This window comes from Penicillium macrosclerotiorum (assembly GCF_028827735.1).
Source record: "Penicillium macrosclerotiorum strain IBT 26536 chromosome Unknown utg000010l_segment0_segment0, whole genome shotgun sequence".
Lineage (NCBI taxonomy): Eukaryota > Fungi > Ascomycota > Eurotiomycetes > Eurotiales > Aspergillaceae > Penicillium > Penicillium macrosclerotiorum.
In genome coordinates, this window is record NW_026643089.1 from 1,503,233 (window position 1) to 1,523,107 (window position 19,875).

The 19,875-nt window shown below is 50.8% G+C and overlaps 7 protein-coding genes across 7 annotated transcripts; 1 reads left to right on the forward strand and 6 right to left on the reverse strand.

Annotated features, from left to right (window-relative positions):
- Positions 1 to 2,941: 2,941 nt before the first annotated feature.
- N7462_010184 (EF hand domain protein) lies at positions 2,942 to 6,343 on the reverse strand (the record flags this gene model as incomplete). Its single annotated transcript, XM_057081898.1, has 1 exon — positions 2,942 to 6,343. One exon carries the CDS (start codon positions 6,341 to 6,343, stop codon positions 2,942 to 2,944), a length of 3,402 nt encoding a protein of 1,133 aa, XP_056928938.1.
- Positions 6,344 to 6,924: 581 nt separating this feature from the next.
- Positions 6,925 to 8,895, reverse strand: N7462_010185 (putative MFS multidrug transporter; the record flags this gene model as incomplete). Its single annotated transcript, XM_057081899.1, has 5 exons — positions 6,925 to 7,268; positions 7,334 to 8,007; positions 8,071 to 8,249; positions 8,323 to 8,580; positions 8,701 to 8,895. 5 exons carry the CDS (start codon positions 8,893 to 8,895, stop codon positions 6,925 to 6,927), a joined length of 1,650 nt encoding a protein of 549 aa, XP_056928939.1.
- Positions 8,896 to 9,768: 873 nt separating this feature from the next.
- On the reverse strand, positions 9,769 to 11,048 carry N7462_010186 (cobalamin-independent methionine synthase II family protein; the record flags this gene model as incomplete). The annotated part of the gene is made up of 2 exons (XM_057081900.1): positions 9,769 to 10,730; positions 10,790 to 11,048. Coding segments are annotated over 2 exons (1,221 nt in total), but the record flags the coding sequence as incomplete, so codon positions are not given.
- A 1,159-nt stretch (positions 11,049 to 12,207) lies between these two features.
- On the reverse strand, positions 12,208 to 13,554 carry N7462_010187 (methionine aminopeptidase MAP1; the record flags this gene model as incomplete). Its single annotated transcript, XM_057081901.1, has 3 exons — positions 12,208 to 12,870; positions 12,937 to 13,335; positions 13,420 to 13,554. 3 exons carry the CDS (start codon positions 13,552 to 13,554, stop codon positions 12,208 to 12,210), a joined length of 1,197 nt encoding a protein of 398 aa, XP_056928941.1.
- Positions 13,555 to 13,964: 410 nt separating this feature from the next.
- bna4 (kynurenine 3-monooxygenase) lies at positions 13,965 to 15,948 on the forward strand (the record flags this gene model as incomplete). Its single annotated transcript, XM_057081902.1, has 3 exons — positions 13,965 to 14,085; positions 14,454 to 14,668; positions 14,755 to 15,948. 3 exons carry the CDS (start codon positions 13,965 to 13,967, stop codon positions 15,946 to 15,948), a joined length of 1,530 nt encoding a protein of 509 aa, XP_056928942.1.
- Positions 15,949 to 16,240: 292 nt separating this feature from the next.
- Positions 16,241 to 18,087, reverse strand: N7462_010189 (WD40 repeat domain-containing protein; the record flags this gene model as incomplete). The annotated part of the gene is made up of 2 exons (XM_057081903.1): positions 16,241 to 17,875; positions 17,974 to 18,087. The coding sequence occupies 2 exons, from the start codon at positions 18,085 to 18,087 to the stop codon at positions 16,241 to 16,243; spliced, it is 1,749 nt and encodes a 582-aa protein (XP_056928943.1).
- An 840-nt stretch (positions 18,088 to 18,927) lies between these two features.
- N7462_010190 (cornichon family protein) lies at positions 18,928 to 19,605 on the reverse strand (the record flags this gene model as incomplete). Its single annotated transcript, XM_057081904.1, has 4 exons — positions 18,928 to 19,020; positions 19,096 to 19,162; positions 19,249 to 19,404; positions 19,505 to 19,605. 4 exons carry the CDS (start codon positions 19,603 to 19,605, stop codon positions 18,928 to 18,930), a joined length of 417 nt encoding a protein of 138 aa, XP_056928944.1.
- Positions 19,606 to 19,875: the final 270 nt, after the last annotated feature.

Below are 19,875 nucleotides of genomic sequence, written 5' to 3' on the forward strand. Positions count from 1 at the left end.
TACTACCAAACCCTTCTTATGTGTATTATATGAAAAATATCAATTCTGCAACTATTGAATGAAATTGAGATATGGCCTACATTCCTAGGTAGCGCAGATAAGTTATACAGAAAAACTTTACTTATAGTACACAAATTGCCATTCCATAATATATAGCAATTGGCCGGATGGTGTAGTTGGTTATCACGTATCGTTAACACCGATAAGGTCCTCGGATCGAGCCCGGGTCTGGTCAGCTTTCTTTTTGCTTGCTCTAAATTTTTGCTGGTTGACGGATACGCAAAATTTTACTGTGGGTACCATATGGATTTATGGGACTGAGGTTGCCATTAGGCACGTGCCATGATGCTATTTTAGTAAGCGTCGCATGTGATCCAGTTATGTAATCCACAACCTTTCGGAACACCCTCTAAGCTAGATCACATGATTCCAAGGCACCTTCTTAGCTAGCTGAGAGATAACCAATAACATCACCTTTATATCTCCTGAAACTGTCACACTATAGATAGAATTAAGTAACTAAGATAGTTAATTAATAGGTCTTAAGTAATAATATATAAATTAGCACAAAGAACTAAATTGTTAGGGTGCTACTTGCAGGGTTGCGGCCTGTTGGTCAGGTAAGGAGAAATGAATACAATATTAAATCGTTATAGAATCAAAGAAGAATAGTAAAGGTATATTATTCCAATAACTGAATCTCTTCAAGATTCAGTTCGAAAGAAAGGGGGATTCTCTTTCTATACCCTTTATGTTGCCATTCCGCTGTTTGCCGAAGGTATGACGATAAAGGAGTCCAATTCCCAACTTGTTGTTCCCTGTGAACATATTGTTAGAGAATAACTACTTGTACAGAGTAGAAAGCCTGTCAACTAGGTAGGAAGATAGACGTCAAGTAAGGAAGGCAAAACACTGTTTCTTGCTATCTTGGATCTCTCCATAATCCTCAATTATGTACAGGCTTCGCCACCTTTCCGCATGACCAAAGTAGAGGTGATGAATCACGTCATAATATGCGGTCTGACATGGCTCCCATTAGCAGAATTAAGCGAAGGCATCGAGAAAGAGGGGTTCACGAATCCCTGATGAAGGGGCACCGAACCCCCAGGACCTGGTAGGCCATGTATCTATGTCATGGAGAAGTGGGGTTGTCATCATGAAACCTAACATGTAAGGTATCGAACTTGCGCCTAAGGTAATGAGTTGGGAATAGCCTCATGTTACAATATCATATGACACATATATCGTTATGCATACGATTCGTACCCGAAGTCGGCCGGAGTAACATCAAGTATTATACATTTGGTTGTTCCATAACAGAATGACTTATTCTTTCTTAGTTACTAAGATAGAGATCTATAGTTATTCTATAATTTTAAGTATTACTTATTGGTCAAGAAGGAAGACCGCATAATACAGGCGAGACCCACATATCCCCGTGTGCGTCAGATTGTTACAGGGATACTCGGAACTTAGCGCCGTAACGCGCTAGACAGCGAGGTAGAGGATATTCAAAATTCCCCCCGCCTACACACTTAGATAGTTCAGTCACCCAATACATCACTATATCGAGCATCTCGTTCTATTGGATCCTAGCTTTCCTAGCCGATACCGTATACTACTATATTGACACTTTTTAGTAAATAAAGTAGTGGGGAAATGGCAGACAAGGGGTGATCTCTGATTGGAGGATATCTTTCCTAGTACACAGTCTGTACAAGATATAGCTTCGCATCTCCGATAGGGAGAGAATCAACTTTTACACATCTTTCGCTGAAGCAGCACCTGTTTCCTCTCTGATAGGCTTCCTTCCATCGTGGTGTAGTGTGGTTTGTTGGTTGGTTCGCTGACCCATCTCATCCTGCCTACATTCGCAGGTTTGCCGCAGGGCGCCCTGGTTCAGTAGGGAAGACGCGATTTTGGATGGGGTGTTCCGAATGGCTGTGGATTACATAACTGGATCACATGCGACGCTTACTAAAATAGCATCATGGCACGTGCCTAATGGCAACCTCAGTCCCATAAATCCATATGGTACCCACAGTAAAATTTTGCGTATCCGTCAACCAGCAAAAATTTAGAGCAAGCAAAAAGAAAGTTGACCAGACCCGGGCTCGATCCGAGGACCTTATCGGTGTTAACGATACGTGATAACCAACTACACCATCCGGCCATTGTTGAATAGAAAGATAGATTAATGATTTAAGACCCTGCAGCAGCAATTCATATGAATAGAATCTACCCTTTAGGGCATTTGATTTTCCGTAAAATCAATCCGTCCATACAGGCGACCAACTTGAGTGATGCTTCGAACGCAAAACAGGTGATTAATTTTCTAGAAATCTGCCAGAAAACCACGAGATGTAGTTACAGTGTTGACTTGCTAGAGAGGAACCATTCTCAGATAATTCGACACAGGTGTTTGCCAATATATATCTCAAATACCAGTCAACGGTCTAGACGCAGAAGTCAAAAGTGACAGTTGATCAATTCTAATGCCACTCACACCTGGTACAACCCATTCGGTCTCAAACAACTGTATCAAGCACGAGCATATGCCGAGATCAGTGTTGTGAAATTGACTTGCACTTGGGTTGCTGGGCAAGCCTATCACTGCCTAGAATATATGATTCTACCTGGCGTTATACGTATGATTAACTTTATGAATTCTAGATGACATTTAGTTCAGTACTCGGTGCAAGTTGGAAGCACGCATATAAGGAACTTTGACTATTCTTTAGGTGTTTAGACAACTACTGCCGAGATCCTGCGAAGACGAAAATGCTGGCAGCATTGCTTTGATATATAACACAGAAACCAAAAGGCACAGTTTAAATGAATTATGCAGATGAATATTGACAGCCACTCAGTCTATCACAGTACTCCAAGCGAGAAAATTATATACACAGTTTTTGATATTGAGGTAAATAATATGCCCCGTTTAAAAACTAGCCATCTCGATCCAAGTTGCCACAAACGCCAGGCGACGCCCCTTGTCAGCCGCCATGCGGCGGGTGAACTCCTCGAAGTTGAGTCTAGCGCCACTTCCACCTCGTTCCTTAGCTTCATGCTCTACCTGGTTCAGGTATGCCCACCGGGCCAGAGTTCGCGCCGAAGGTCGACGAAGGGCGTGATTATCCCCTGGTGGAGTAGTTGCTTTAGATGGCGGCGGGAGAGGCTGCATAGGAGAGGGTGGCAGCTTAGGAGCCGTGGCCTCAGCCCCCGGTGAGGATGAGCGGGGAGAAGATGGCGCCGGAAGTGAGGTGGTCCCGTTTGGTTGAAGGCGAAGGCGGCTGGGAAGGGTGGATGAAGAGGGGTGCGAGGGTCTGATGTCTGCCATTACAAGAGGCTCGTCACGGAACGAGAGGCGAGGCCGGGATACCTCTGTCTCCGGGCGGAATTGGGGGAAAGTGGGATCGCATTTCAGCGAATCGTCGATACTGGTGTCGGGTTCAGCATCGGATGACTCTTCTTCGGAGACTGTCTCAGAAATGGGAATTTGGTCGACCAAGTCATCTGAGTCGGTAATTGAAGCAGTCTCATCGTCATCCTCGTCATCCTCCTCGAACGATTGGACCTGACCGATTCCACCATCGTTCTCAGGATCAGCAAGATGTGTAGGCCGAACATCATCATCTGGCGAAATAGGGGCTAATGGAGGTGCCAATATTGGTCCAGTATTCACAGGTTCCAGAGTTGGGCTTTGTACTGCATAGCCAGCGCGTTGCAATAGATCATCGAGAGACCGACTGGATGTCATGTCTTGGAGATCCTCCTCATTGCGGGGAACAATCTCTTCTTTTGAAGAGTGATCTTCAGCGTCAGGTTTCTCCACAAGCTCAATCTCATGGGCCCAAGCCTTGCGGTCCGCGCGGGTTCGATGGACTTCCATTAAGAGATCTTCCTTTTGCTTGAAAAGGATATCAAGGAGCTCGTTGAAGCCCTGCTGCGTAACCTGATACAAAATCTCCTTGCCAACATCCTTTTCGACCTCGGGAATTTCGAACCCACCCCAACGTTCTCCAACGGGGATGCTACGGGAGGACGTGGAGGGATTTGATCGCACATCATAATCGTCAGCGATGTCATCCTGGAATCTGACCTTTGAAGATGATCGAGAGCGTGGCGAAGGTGGATGAGACTCAAGCGTCTGCGGCTCATCCATGGATTCCTCGTCACTGGGATCATCGTCAAAATTTGGGTCGGGTTGATAACCCGTAGGGATTGTAGCGCCATCTTCCTCGTCGGTATAGAACGCTCTACGCCGCCAGCGCTCATCAATGCCATTTTGCCGAGTCTCTTCGATTCTTCTGCGATCTTCTTCGCGCATCCTATGATAGACAGCTGTCACGATACGAGCTCTGTCGATGGGGTCGTTTATTTCCTGAGGGGGCACGTACGTTCCGAGGGCATTGATTATGTCTTCCTCGTCAAAGTGCTCTGGCGGTGGCCAGTGACCGCTGGCAACTGAAGACCCTGTTTCATCAGAGTCGCTAGCGTCCTCATCCTCATCGTCATCGTCGTGGTCACCGTTCTCATCGTTGTGAGACGTCTCGGGATGTCGAGATTCAGAAGCTGTAGTAGGAAGACGCAATGTCGAGGGGAACAATGGCCTCGTGCGGCCAAACTGCTCTCTGACAGCGGCATCACCTATGACTGAGTTTCGATCCCCAGTATCAGCACCGTCACGCCTCAAAATTCCTTCGTTGTCAAAGACTTCCAAGTCGCCCTCCTGGTTCCGGCGCTTGCCTTCTCCTGCCCGGGATACTTCGCCAGAGGGGATACTTCCCGGGAATGCGGAGCTGATAGGCTGACTACCGAGAACGACATCACGGGCGCCACCCTCAAGGAAGTCGTCTTCCATCCCGGCAACCATATCGCGCGTCAGTTCCCGACTTAGAGCATAATAAGCTCTGAACACGCGGAGGAAGTCCTTTCGCTCAATGTAGCCATCCCCATCAATGTCATAGCCACGGAAAACACGCCGAAGTCTTTCGTCATTGCTCTTATTATTCAGACTGGCAAGACCTTTTAGGAACTCCTCAAATCCGATAAGATTATCGCCATTAGTATCATAGAATGCGAACATGCGATCATAAATGAGACTTGGAGGTGGAGGTCGAATCGATGTATTCGGTACAAAGCATCGGTCGAAGGTTTTGCGGTCGATGGCCATGTACAGCTTGTTTGGGTCATCGGCCCATTCATAGTTGGCCAGACAGCGGAACTGGTCCCAGAGTGCGTCAAGTTCAGTGTTCTCAAAATTGGTTTCCCGCATTAGTCGTTTGGCCAAGGGTCGGGGGAGGCTTCGGGGCAGCATCGCCGGTTTGCCAGGATACCAAACCGGCTGAGATTGGCGAGGGTTTCCCAAGAAAGGAGCGGGAATCCGGACTTTGTAGAAAAGGTGGGTTTTGATATGCACCTGCATTGCCTCACATGTCTCGCAGAGATCGTAATCAATGCAATTTGCACAGCGGTACCGAATGCCCTGGATAGGCATTGCACCGCAGCTATTGCATGTAACTCCACGGTGGATATAGCCATCCCTGCGCGCTTGGTCTTCTGCAATATGATACAGCAAATTCAGCAGATTTTGGCCTTCGCGAGTGGGAGAAGAATCGTTATTTCCATCGCGCCAAGAGAAAACGCTCTGGTCATCCACCGCCGTCTCTCCACCCTCCGGGTTGGGTGGCGGAGCAGTCGCATCGGGAAATGTGGAAGTTGAGAGAGTGACACGCTCGCCATTCTGACGCCGGCGTCGCAACTCGTCACCGTAGTTCTCATCGTCGTTGAATCGGATCAGGGCTCGTTCAATGCCTGCTCGTGAGATCCCTCGTCGTTGTAACTGTTCCGTCAAGTAGGCTCGCTCTGGGCTGTTGTCTGGAAGGGTATGTGACGCTGGGAAATCAAGGGCAAGAAAAGATTCAAGAAAAGTGTCCTCCATCATCTCTCGCATGCGCTCGGCGTGGGCCGGGGGCACTCCTACTTCCTCCATCAGCTGATCACGGGTTGCGAGCAGTGAGGGTAGAAGCCCGCTTTCGACCCGCCGCCCATCTTCCGTCTCGATTCGAAATGTTCCATACACACCATTTTGGCGCTCTAGCTGTTCGAGATGGGTGATTGCACGATATGACGGAGTGTCCATAACTCCCAGCTCTTCGGCTTCGGTTCGTCTTGAGCGGCGGATGGCATTTCGACGTCGTAGCGGCGCATCGGAGGACTGTGATGAAACAACATTGTTATGGATGTAGAGGAGGGCATATGCAGCGGCGACGCCGGTGAAGAGGTAAAGGATCGGTCGGTATCGCGCCAACGACACAGGCCCTGAACGCGGCTCGGACATGACTGAGGTCGAGCTGATGGAAGCTGCAAAAGTAGCCTCACGGGGATCGAACGAAGCTCATTGTCAGCCAACTGGAGACCTGATGACTTGATTCGAGGATATCTGGAGCTGTGACTAGCTTGCACAGACGTCTGCTCTGCTATTGCTGCGGTAGGTTGAGGGGTGACTGTTGACGGGGAATTCGGCGGTAGCTTGGACGTCACGGGGCCGAGAACCCCAGACCTCCCAAGTGGCGCCCTCACCACCAACATCACCAACAGCCGCCCGACGGCCGCCAACTGGTACATCGATCCACACAACCACACAACTGCCACAGCACAACGGAGATCATTTAAGAAAAACGGAGAAGTGGAATCTAGTCTGATAAGATATTTGAGCCTACAGTAGTAAAATTTATTCCATTAGGACCTCAACCAACTTTCAATATGGACAACCTGGTTTCTATCTCATCCCAAGGCGGTATAAAATATGCAATTTTATCCATCATCTCTCAATGAATTTTGGCGCTTCAAAAATGCAACAAAGCCAAACAGGCTATTTTGAGTCTTACCTTCTTCCAACATGTATACTTAAAACGGATCTCAACGACTGAGCTTAGCTTCTCGCATAAAGCAAGCACTAAACAACGCAAAAAACACCACAATGACTAGGAATCCGAATCCCTTATTGACTGACCAGCCATAACAGCTGCGGACGATATGGGCAATCTCCGGGTCTAGTTTCTTGATATAATCGAGACTCTCACGAACCCCATTCACAATTTGATCGATATCCTTGCTATCACGCAGACCGGATCTCAGCCGCTCTCGCAGCAGTTGCTGAACGACAGTCGAGGACAGGGATAGCCCAATCACTGACCCCAGTGATCGGAAGAGATACGAGCAAGCGGTCACGACCGCCTGATCTTCAATAGTAGAATTTGATACTGCGATGTTGGTCGTTAGTACCGTAGAGAGGATTGTGCACGGTGGATGTGAAGATAGTACTTACTTAAGCCGATCAAAGTGGTCGTAACACCAATTCCATTTCCGAATGATGAAAAGACAGTTCCGATTATCATAGGCATGGTACTGGCCACTGCACCTCCGGAAGACAGGTAGATCACGAAGCAACCGATGGTCAGAGAGGAGTAAGCTGCAAGGGTCAGCCAATAGTACTTCCCGGTCCGCTTCATGACAATCCCTGCAAAGAGCGAGCCAGAAACACCAGACAAAATACATGGCAACAGTCGGACACCGGCAACGGTAGCAGAGACACCATCGACGGCTTGGAAATATAGAGGGATATAGAAAAGCGCAGCAAGCCAGCCCGCGAAGGCAAAGAAATTGCAGCAGTAGAGGGCAAAAAACGTCCTGTTGAAAATAATATGACCGGGCGCGAAAGGTTCGGCGGCGAGGTATACTTCAACCAGGACGAAAGCAATGAAGAGCACGATCGAAACGCCCAGAGAAGCGATTGTCAAAGGCATCTTCCAAGATACATTGCTGCCACGGTCTAGCCCCACCAGGAAACCTAGGACTGCACCGACAAGCACAACCGCGCCAAGGAAGTCAATCCGACGCAGCTTATCTTTCCAGTGGGAGTTCTCGCGGGGGGGAAGCTTTAGCATCAGGGACACAGCACTGAACGCGAGGATGCACATGGGGAATTGTGCCAGAAAGGCCCTGATATGACATATTAGCATCGATTAAGAATAATTTATGAGCGGAGTTTGAACAGTTTCATACCAGCGCCAGCCGATATAGTCGGCCAGAATGCCTCCGAGCGGTGCTCCAGTGCCGGACCCAGTAGCCCAGATGATATTGATAATTCCCTGCCAAAGGCCTCGGTCCCGCAAGGGGACAATATCACTCATTAAGATACTGACAACTGTGGTCATACCCCCGCCGCCAATGCCCTGAAAGACCTATAAGCCATGCGTCAGTTCTGAGACAAGTGAAAAATGAAATTCTGGTATTGGAACTCGAGCTGTGACGTACACGTGCCGCTATCAGCTCATAAATATTCCGAGCGAGACCACAGAACAGGCAGCCTGTGCCAAAAATGGCATACGCAAAAAGCAAACACGCCTTCCGACCAAAGATATCGCTTAGTTTCCCGTACAGCGGCTGGAACGAAGTCAGAGTCAGAAAGTATGAAGTTGCAATCCAACTGGTCAGATTAAGAGCCTTCAGATCACTACCAATCTGACCATAGCTGGCCATGATAATGGTTTGGTCTGCAGCGGAAAGGAAAATCTGTTTTCAAATCTTAGTTAAGGTACGTAGTACAAGAGCCGTTGCGGAGTGCCGGCTTCATCTTTTCTTTTTCCTTTTCTTTTTATATCCGCAATTGAATTAAACAGGGATTGTACATACGCCTATGGAGATAGCAGGAACAATATACTTGAGCTGCTTCTTCGCATCGGGAAACGGCTCTTTCGCCTGCTCCTCGGCCGACTGTCTGGGCTCTCCCGACTCCGCATCGCGGTGGGCAATGGCCCCAGTAGGCGCAGTGTTGTTGCTTGCGCCCAGCAACGGGGAAGTCTCGGTATGGGGCCTTTGCGGTGCCATCAAGACTGTATGCCTATCCCGTCAGGCTCACCTCGACACTCAAAGAGGGAGTAAAGAAGTCGAATGACTCAAACACAGAGATGCAGAGCGCTCTTTGCTCCTTTGGGGCCCCGGATGCGGTCACGTGCTGATAAGCGCGTTTCCCCTCCCTGCAACACTGCGGCCGGCAAACCGTGCGAATCACTGGCGTTGATGGTTTGTAATGGGCGGGCCTCGGGCCTCTGGTCGGCAAAATTGTGCCGAAGAAAGAGATAAGCCTAGGTATGCCTTGAGATAGTTTGGGGAATATTCGACGCGATTTGTTTAAGTCAATTTCTTTCGCTTTAGATGAGACCAAACCTCATTTGATCAAGACCTCATAGAGCCGATAACAGCGTAATAGAAGCACTATTGCACTTGAGATGGGGAGTGTGCCAAGTACAGTGCTGAACCGGAGGATAATAAGATCCGTCCACCACGACCATCTAGGGACTGGCGCAGAGTCTCAGCATTAAAAAATACCTTGAAACCTTAACCGATGATACAAGAGCATTGGATTGGTAGGTCTCAGGCTACATAGTATCTCCACTTTACACGGTACCTTGGTGGTGATGCAGGGGTTATTTAAACAGGGAAACGGTCCCACCAACAGACTGAGTGTCAATCAAGAAGCAATTTACGTTCAAGTGCCTTTGAAATTATCAATTTCCTCCCCAACCCCCTATACATGCTAACCAAAAGGTTAATCCCAAGTTGGATACGAACTGTTGAAAGAAAATACATGTCGTCGTGTCACATCATCAAGTTTCTTGTCGCTGTTGAATTCCAAGAAACCATGGCAATTTGCTGAAGCAGTCGGGGAACCAAAGAACCCGCCGTGTCGCGCACTTACGGCTCGCCCCAGATCTCATCGGCGATTTGCCGCACCAGTCCAAGCTTCGCCTTCTCATCCTCCAAGCTCAGAGGGTAGCCGCTTTCGTGGGTGCTGAATCCGCACTGCGGGCTGACGCAGATACGCTTGAGAGCCTCTTCCCGAGTCTCCCCGCTGCCGGCGGCAACAAAGTCGGCGGCCTTGTAAATTCGCTCCTTCATGGCCTCCTTGTCCTCCAGCTCGCGGAGCTTGGTGCTGATGACACCAACGACAACATTCTTGTTCTTGGGCAAGTACTTGAGCGGCTCGAAGCCGCCGGCGCGCTCGGTGTCGTATTCAAGGTAGAACGTGTTGACGTTGAGGTTCTCGAACAGCTTCTTCGCAATGATGTCGTACGAGCCCTCAGCGAAGTGGCGGCCGCCAATGAAGTTGCCGCGGCACAGGTGGATGCCAGTGTGCATGTCTGCGGGGATCTTGCTGAGACAGTCGTTGTACAGCTGGATATAGGCATCGAACAGATCGTCAACGGTGCCGATGTTGTCCTTGTCCTCTTCCCAGCCCTGGCGGAAGGCCTTCGAGCAGAAGTACGCCATACCCGGGTCGTCGAACTGCACATTGCGCAATCCAGCCTTGTACAGAGCATCCAGCTCGGCCTGGTAAACCTCAGCAACTCCCTGGAAATACTCGGCATCATTGGCGTATGCTTCCGGCGTGTATGCCTTGCCCTGCTTGTACCGCATGTGGAACCAGGCCGGGGTGATCATGGTAAGCTTGATGTTTCCCCACTCGCTCTCGGGAAGAGAGGCCTGAACCAGCTTGAGCTCGTGCAGGTTGGAGAGGGACTTCTCGGGGTTCCAGGAGAGCTTGGAGCCAGCAATGACTGAGTCGCCGGGCATGACCTTGCGGTCCTTCTCAATGAGACTGACGACATCAGGGTGGTAGAGTCGGAACATTGAAGCATCAGCATCCTGCAGAGGGAGGGATCCTGCATGCCGGCTCAGTATACATATTTTGGTAATCAGATAGATGATGGATCAAGCTTACCCTCAAACTCATCCCACATCAAGCCCCAGAAGCGAGTACGGTTGTACTCGCCGGACGAAACAGCCTTAATACCAAGATCCCGCTGGAGCTGGACAACATCTTTCACTGCTTCCTTTTCAACGGCAGGCAAGCCCGCCGACTCCTCCGTGATACCAGTATCACGGATCTTAGCACGAACCTCGAGCAAGTTATCGGGACGCAGCAATGAGCCCATATGCTCGGCCCGGAAGGGCGGTGCGCTCTGAAGCTGGCTGGCCATGTTTTATTGCCGGTTCTCCCAGGTAGCTTTCAATCTGATAACGTAATTATTGACCCACACGAATTGTAGGACACCTGATATTCACTTCCTGGCTCAGCTGGAAGAAATGATTATTCAAAACAGAAACCAAAACGGGGGAAGAAGAAATGGCAATGCGAATGTGGTGCTGCGGTATCCACGATGTGGAGAGGGCAAGGACCGTCCGACGATGTGGGGCTGAAGTTCGACTGTCATAAACCGCCGTCGCATCTTTGCGGAGCGATTTGTTTGGTTATCCTGATTAAGCTTAATATCTAGTGTCTCCGATATTGATCAAGACCCGGAGTTAAAATACTCTTCTCTCATCTGGAATTTGAGTCGTGTCTGCGCAGTTTATATCTCGATTTTATAGATCAAGGTGCCATCGAGCGAGCCCCACATGAGCCTTTACTACTCATCATGTTGTTCGATCCAGAATGCTCGAGAGCACTGACACTCTCTGAGCATGAAAGGTCACGAGGGTCGCAGGATGTTCCCAATTTGAGAGCCCTACTCTCTATTCCGGCAAATGATACTGCCGAAGTTGCTTGCTCTGCCGGCTCCGCTGAATATGCGTCGTGACGGAGCATGAGATCCTCACCCGCGTCCGAGAGTCATGGCCTATGCAGCAATGAGTAGTGATAGATAGCAATGGAATCCGAAGATTTATGTCAAGGGCGAAGGAGACTTTGATCCAATTAGAATTGAAGGTCAAGAGGGTCAAGAGCTTGTGAAACCTTGTGTGACGTTTGGACCCATGACTGACCTCTAAATGCAAAACTTGTAAGATTAAGAGACATCAATATCCCATTAATCTGTACGCTCCATATAAGCCATTTAAAAGAAACTTGGAAGATCCATGCAAGTAATTTCAATTCTGGTCATGTCAAATCCAAATGTAATTTCATGACGACAATCAGACGGCCCCACATCCGAGTTCCAAGACAAGCTTTCTTAGTTTTGATGCTCAACTGAGCCTCCAAGGAATTGGAAAAATTGAATTACAGTGCAAAGAAGCATATGTAAGCTATGTTTAGTAAAGAAATTACGAGAAAAGGCTCGATTTAGAGGCATGTATGAGTCGTTATTTTGCTCCCAATATAGGTATCTGAACATAGATGCAAAAATCCAATAAGTTCACTTAATTCCCATTTTCTTGCTGTTCTGCCACAGGCATCGGAACCGGACCACCTGGCGAGTCGGGCAGACGGGCTGTCAAGACCTCCACGCCATCCTCTGTCACCAGCATTGTGTGCTCGAACTGAGCGGACAGGGACCCATCGGCGGTGGTACTGGTCCAGTCATCCGGCCATGTGCGGTCCCGGTGGGTACCAATGTTGATCATGGGCTCGATGGTGAAGCACATACCGGGCTTGGCGGTGCCGACGGCCTTGTTCTTGCCGTAGTGGGGAACGTTGGGGGCACAGTGGAAAAGTTGGTTGATGCCGTGGCCGCAGTAGGTCTTGACGACGCTGCAGTTGCGGGACTTGGCATGCTTCTCGATCACATTGCCGGGGTCACGGAACAGCATGCCGGGCTTCACCAGCTCAATCGATTTGTCCAGGCACTCACGCGCAGTCTCAACAACCCGGACGGCATCAGGGTTTGCAAGGGACTTGTCGCCGACATAGTATGTTTCGTTGATATCACCGTGAAAGCCTTTATGGTACAGGGTGACATCGATGTTGACAATGTCGCCGTCCTCCAGCGGTCGTTGATCGGGGATACCGTGGCAGATGGTCTCATTGACGGAGGTACAGACAGACTTCGGGAAGTGCATATAGTTGAGGGGCGAAGGATAGGACTGCAACCGAGATTTGGGGTTAGCGATTGATTTACTGTAACTGTGGAGAGAAAGTAAATCTCATACCTCACGCTCAACGCAAGCCTTGTGAACAACCTCATCAATATAGTCGGTAGTCACGCCGGGCTTCAGGGCGCGCGCGGCAATATCCAGAACTTCACGAGCCAGGCGGCAGACCGTTCGCATACCCTCCTGTTCCTCCTTATTCAAGATCTTGATCTTATGCTGACCCCAGAGCTTCTGCTCAGAGATCGGGATACCGCCCTTGGCGTAGTCGGGGGGCGGGATGGAACTGGGGACGGTCCGCATCGGCGAGAGGGGATAGACCGGTCGCAGGCTGCCAGTGTATTGGAAGGAAGGAAAAGGGTTGAAGTGGCCGGTTGCTGGATCAGGTTCAGAAACAACGTTCGGGGTGAATAGGTTGGAGAGGAAATTACTCTTCTTGTGGATGGTCTTATGCTCGCTCTGCAAAGATGCGCATTAGCATGATCTTCCGGAGCCAAAAGCACAACACGTGTCTTCTCGTCCTGTAATTTCGAGTATACTCACCCAGCTTCGCTTGAAACAGTCTTGTGAGCAAAAGAAGCTGTCAGTGCCCATCTTGAGGCAGGTCGGACACTGGAGGGAGCCGGCGTCATTACCGCAGTCCACCCCAGTGCATTTTCTGGTTGCAACCGTTGCCATGATGTGTATAGAGTCAAATGGCAAGACTCCAGGACAAACCAGGTTCCGCAAAGAATACGCGCTGTTGCCTGGTCAAGAATCGGTCTTGAAAAAAAAGAAATCGATTCCCCGCGGTTCTTGGATTCAACAGTCACACACTAGTCCCGTAATAGACTAACCCGATCATGTTGCCGCCGGGCACTTATTCAGGCCACAAGGCATCAAGGCACCATGGTCGTCAGAGACTCAAGGCACCAAGGCACCGCTGAGACTGGCACGCCATTTTATTAATCAGCACATTCACCCGTCGATCGTTTTGGGAAGACTGCCTCATTTGGCAAGGCCGATCTCGCCGCACGTGACGGGACTCTCTTACGATCCGGGGAAACCGAACGAATCCAGGGTCTGCTTTGTCTTCATCCAAAGTCACGATGGCAGCGGCGTCTCCCAGGCAGAAGGTCGTGGTGGTGGGTGCTGGGCCGGTGGGGTCCCTGGCGGCCCTGTACGCTGCATCCCGTGGTGACGAGGTCGAAGTATACGAGTTGCGCGGAGGTACGTTTTCCGTTTCCCAATGCCTCTTGTCTGACTTGGGGTCTTGTTCTTGTTCCGATTCCTGTTGCAAGGCAAGGAAACCAAAAAAAAGCACAAATGAACGCCCGAGGAGAAGATTGCTTTTCTCCCGCCGGTCATCGATGGATGTCCGAAAGGCAATAAAATTTATAACAAGCCCCAACGTCTCACAAGGTCCCTATATCAACCAAAACCAGTCTGCATTCAAGCGCAGAGATTCTGTTTTATCTGACAATTGATCTCTGCGCTGCTTCCATTTTGGTTTCCCTGGCTCTTCCGATCCCTCTTTCCCCGCGTTGCGAGATTTCCCGAACAAAGTTCAATTAATTGTTTTCGTCGTGCCTCCGTAGATCTCCGCGACCCGGCCACCGTGCCGCTCAATTTCACCAAGTCGATCAACTTGGCCATTTCCGAGCGCGGCATCACATCTATTCAGCAATCTCACCGCGCTGGCCTAATCGAAAATGTGCTCCGCGAGTCGATCCCTATGTTCGGGCGGATGATCCACGGCCGAGACCGCGGTGAATTGTGGGAGGCGGCGCAAGCCTATGACGTCCATGGCCGGGTATGCACATCTCGCAGATCTCCTGCAGGACCACTGCACGGTTGCACCAGAGCCACTAACGGGTTGTATCCTCTCTTTCGCTTTAGGCAATCAATGCAATTGACCGCAGTCACTTGAACAATGCACTTCTCGACGAGCTGGAGCGGACGCCCAACGTCAAGCTCTTCTTCAATCACAAGTTGACCGGTGCCGACTTCCGGACTAATAAAGCATGGTTTGAACGCCGTATCCCAGGCGAAACCCCCAAGGCCGACAACTTGGGGGTTGCCGGACGATCCCCCGAGATTGAAGTCTCCTTCGATTACCTCATTGGTGCCGACGGAGCCCACTCGGCCACCCGGTTCCACATGATGAAGTTCGCGCGAGTCGATTACCAGCAGGAGTATATCGATACCCTCTGGTGTGAGTTCCGTATCCCGCCTTCTGCGGACGGGGATTTCCGTATTTCTCCAAACCACCTTCATATCTGGCCCGGCCGCGAGTTTATGTTCATTGCGCTGCCATCCGATGACAAGTCGTTTACATGCACTCTCTTCGCCCCCTCGGTGCACTACACAGCCCTTGAGAACTCACCCCAGGGCCTACAGGACTTCTTCGACCTGCATTTCCCCGGCGTTTGCCCGGAACTCATCGACCCCGAGGCCCTGAGCGAGCAGTTCGCCGTGAATCCGCACCTGCCGCTGATTAGCATCAAGTGCAAGCCGCACCACCACAGCTCAAGCGTCGCGATCATTGGTGACGCCGCGCATGCCGTACTTCCCTTCTATGGTCAGGGCCTTAACGCCGGCCTCGAGGACGTCCGCGTGCTGTTCGAGCAGCTTGACCACCACGGCGTCTACGACCCCGACACGAGCGTCTACACCCGCAGCGTGCGCCGCCAGGCCGCATTCCAGGCCTACACCGACGAGCGCTGTGACGACACCCACGCCATCAACGACCTCTCCAAGCAGAACTACGTCGAGATGCGCTGGGGCGTCAAGTCCCCGCTGTACAGGCTGCGCAAGACTATCGAGGAAGCTGTCGACCGGCACCTCCCGTGCGTGGGCTGGAAGACGCAGTACGCCCGCATCAGCTTCAGCAACCAGCGCTACTCAGAAGTCGTCAGTGCCGTGCAAAGACAGAGCCAGATTCTGGGCGTTGGTCTGATGTCCGCGCTGGTCATGGGGGCGACAGCATTCTCGGTGCTGATGTGGAGGGCTCCACGCCGTTTCTCGCCTGTCTCGATCATTCACCGTGTCGCGCGGCAAGTAGCGAGGACTTGGGGGCATGTTTCTCGATAGATGGGGGATGATTTAGGGGTAAGGAAGAATATTGGTGGAATTGCATTTTCTTGTGAACATAGTTACCATTTCCGCTTTGACAGCGCATAGACTACTGTATATTTGGATACTCTACTACCGAGAGTAAAAAAATGGATTGGAAGCGTTTTTTTGCCTTTGTTAACAACTAAAGGGAGAAAAGAGAAGAAAAAAATCCCGCCTGCTATAAGAGGAGCAATGCTCCGCCGAAAAAGAATTACTCGGAACGCCTCAAACAGCCCGATATACATAGACAACCCAGAGCCGCCGTGAATTAGTCCCAGTATTTGATAACGCCTTCTAGGCCGCCAGTCACCACTTTGCTCGTTTCCTGAGGATGCCAGTCCAGGCAGGTGATCGCGCCGCCCTCTTTACCGCCAGCCAGGATCTTATGATACATCTTGCCAGTCTTCCAGTCCCAGAAACAGGCATAGCCGCCACTGTCACCGGAGACCAGGAACTGGCCATCCGGCGAGACCTTGATGTCAATACCGTAGCCGGCATTGTTGTGGCCGCGGAAGCTCTTCTTCCGGTTCTGGCGGAACTTGTCGGTGGCGCCGTACACGACGATCTGGTTGTCGCCGGACTGGAAGGCCACGTATTTGCCGTTAGGGTGGGGAGTTGCCCGGGTGAGAGCGAACATGTACGGTTCGGCAATGAACTTGATGGGCACGGGGATGCCGTACTCCCAGGCGCGCAGGGACTTGTCGTCAGAGGTTGAGATGAAGCGGCGGTTGTTGTCCACGAAGGTGATGGTGTTGATCGCCGCCAAGTGATGGTCGTATTCTTGGACCAGTTCCCCGGAGCGGGTGTCGAACTGAACGATCTTCTTGTCGGACATACCGGCCAGGAACTCATGGGAGTGCTCGGCGCCGGGATTGAAGCGCACGACGTGCGGAGTCTTGCCCGTTGAGAACCGGCCCAGGCACTTTCCGTACTCGGTATCCCAGAGCTTGATTTGTCGGTCATATGATCCAGTGAGGAATGTCTTGCCTGAAGGGTGGAAGTCGGTATCGGTGATGGCCTTGGAATGGCCCGAGAAAGTCCGCAGCAGCTCGCGGGAGTGGTAGACGTCCCAAATCTTGGCCTTTCCATCTGCAGCCGCGGAAAGCAGCAAGTGACCCGAGTTGGGGAAGAAACGAAGAGAGGTGATAGGTTTTGTGTGCGACTTCCACGTGTGCACCAGCTTCTTGGGAACATAGTTCTTGATGCTGCCGACTTCTTTGCGCAAGTCGATGTCCAGGTCCTGAGGCACGTGCATGTAGGTACGGCCCTGGTAGTCGAATTGCTCTGAGCCATGGAATTCAGTAGTTTCCACCTTGGAAGTATCGCCTTGGTAGTCGGTGGCCTCCTTGCTCATGGCCGGCATGGGCGCTGAGGGGACCAGAGTCTCGTCTTCTTCATCCACGTATTCCTCATCGCTCGCAAGCTCACGTTCCTCGCCCGAACCAACCTCGATGTCGTCGTATTGCTCCTGGTTTTGATATTTTGCCCAGGGCCCAAGGTATGCTCCTTCACCCTCCACAATGCTCGAGTCGCCTTTCTTTTGACGCTTTGCACGCCACGCTGCTGAAGCTGACTTGGTAGGCTTCATCTGCACAACATCACGACCTCCGAACTGCGCAACCTTGTCCATATTTCCAACAAACTGGTCTGGTAGAGTAGGGTTGCGTGAATAGCCGAGACTCTGGAACGTCCGATGTTGCGCGGCGAATGTCGACTCGCTGATGGCGGCTTCCTCCGCAAATCCAGTGGGAACATTCTTGCGCTTGATTCCATTTCCTGCCTCGACGGGTTTGAATGGGTTCACAGGACCCTGCGACGGACGCATTAAATCATCGTATGTGGCATTGTACGTGAGAGCTTGCGACGAGGTGTTAGCGAGGGTCATCTGCATATGTGCCTGGTCCTATGGGGTAGTTAGCCATATCTGTTCGCCATGAATAATCTGAAATTATGAAATTCGGAACAGGAAAGGAGGTATCGGGATCAGGTGGGGGACCAAACCTCTGTATTGACTTCAGGTGCCGCGACGACCGTCGTGGCGGGCGTCACTGAAGGCTTGGGAACAGTGACGTCGTCGTCACTGGACTCATAGCCAGCGCCTAACAAGGTCGCCATTTTTATTGTGAGGAAGAAAAGAAGGCGGGCGAATGAAGGGCCACCCACAACCGCAAAAGAATGAGGATGGCGTGGAGATGGCTTGCTAGGGCAATTGGGTAGATGGGAATTTTACGGGCGTCGGGAGACCCGCGAAGTGAAAGTCGGCAAGTTGCCGACCGCGAACAGACGTTCGTTGCTCAAAACAGTGTTTTTCGCCCACGACACAATTACTTCTTTCAATTCAAGATTTTGGGCTGACCGTTTTACTGAGAATCTTATATCTACCTGAATTTACGTGGAGCAGAAAAAAGTGGCAAAGGACTGGGTATCGTACGCTCTTCATTGCCAACCCACTTGGAGGTATATACAGCCCACAGGCCGAAAGAAATGGCAAGATCAACATAGAAAGACAAAAATAAGGAGAAGAAAACAAGAAGGTGAATCTGGGATGAAAGCCAGAAGAGGGTTCAAGAGCCTCTGCGGACCAATCCAACCCAGAGCCCTCGAAACACCACACACTACCGCATAAGAAATATCCACGAGATAATCTCTTTTACTCAACGCTGTGTCCCAAACCAAGCCATCTAACTTCAACAATGAAAAGAGACAATCCTCACACGTTATCCGTTAATCATTCGTCCAGAACCCGCCGCGCGGTACAGAGGCTCCGCAGTACAATGACCGTCGGCGGTGACCTGGAGGAGGATGCAACAATGTCCGACAAGTATAGCCCAAGGAGGCGATCACCCAGCAATAGTGAATGACATTAACCCCGAGAAACACGTTTGCCGGCGTGACAAGATTCTTGAGCTAGTTGGGTCGGCCATAGCGCATTGCATGCTCGGTCTTAGTACGCAGTCAGTTGCCCTCGTCGCGGATCAAAGCAACGATCATGCTGTACAAGTAGAAGAAGAACATCAGGAGGTGGAAGCCCAGTTTGATGAACGATTCCTAAAAAGCGCGCGAACAAATCAATCACACACTCAAATATCGAGGACAGAATCCCGGGGAACAGAAGTCGCCAACCTTCTTGTGAACATTCAGCTTCCGGAAAATCTCAGTCGCATCCAGCAGGTGCTGGTTCTCGTAAATCCTATAAGCCGTGAAAGTATCCGATTAGCCTTGTGGTCGGAGAGGGGAACAGGCTCGAAGAACGCTAGAAGGCACAGCGGTACATACTTCTTCGCATTAAACGCCAGGAGTGGCAGATTCAGAACGATCGCGAGCCAGTAACCGTTAATGATGAAGAGGAAGGTCAGGAAAGCGTGAACAGCGGCCTCGGGGATGATGTAGGCGTTCAGGCGGTTGCAGAGGTCGATCGGGTTGATGTAGTCACTTCACGTGAAAAGGGGAGACACGAGTTAGCCACATTCTTCTAAGCAGATCATAGAGCTTGCAGAAAAATCCCAGAATGCGGATAGATTGAAGGACTTACCACTCGAGATCGCTATACATGATGGTGAAGAAGACCTGGAGGAACAGGTTGACCGCATTGATCAACACTGACAACAGGTAGAGCCACGCTTCGCCGGACATGATGGGCAACACAAAAACGACAGCGCCAGAGAGATGAAGAGGGATTCAATGATTTAGAAGACTTCTTTGGCCAGATGGTCAGCTTGGAGGTGGTGACAAGGGGGTGGGGATGCGGGTTGGGGAAGAAGTCAAGCCGTGGTGCGGACCGTAGAGGCCGGAATTGGAGATGGGCTTTTGTGGGGTCCGAGGCCTCGAGGCAGACAGAGGAAGCGCGAAGAGACCCGAAAACTCTTTGCAGGAGGGGTCCGGAGCTCAACTCACAAATCGGGG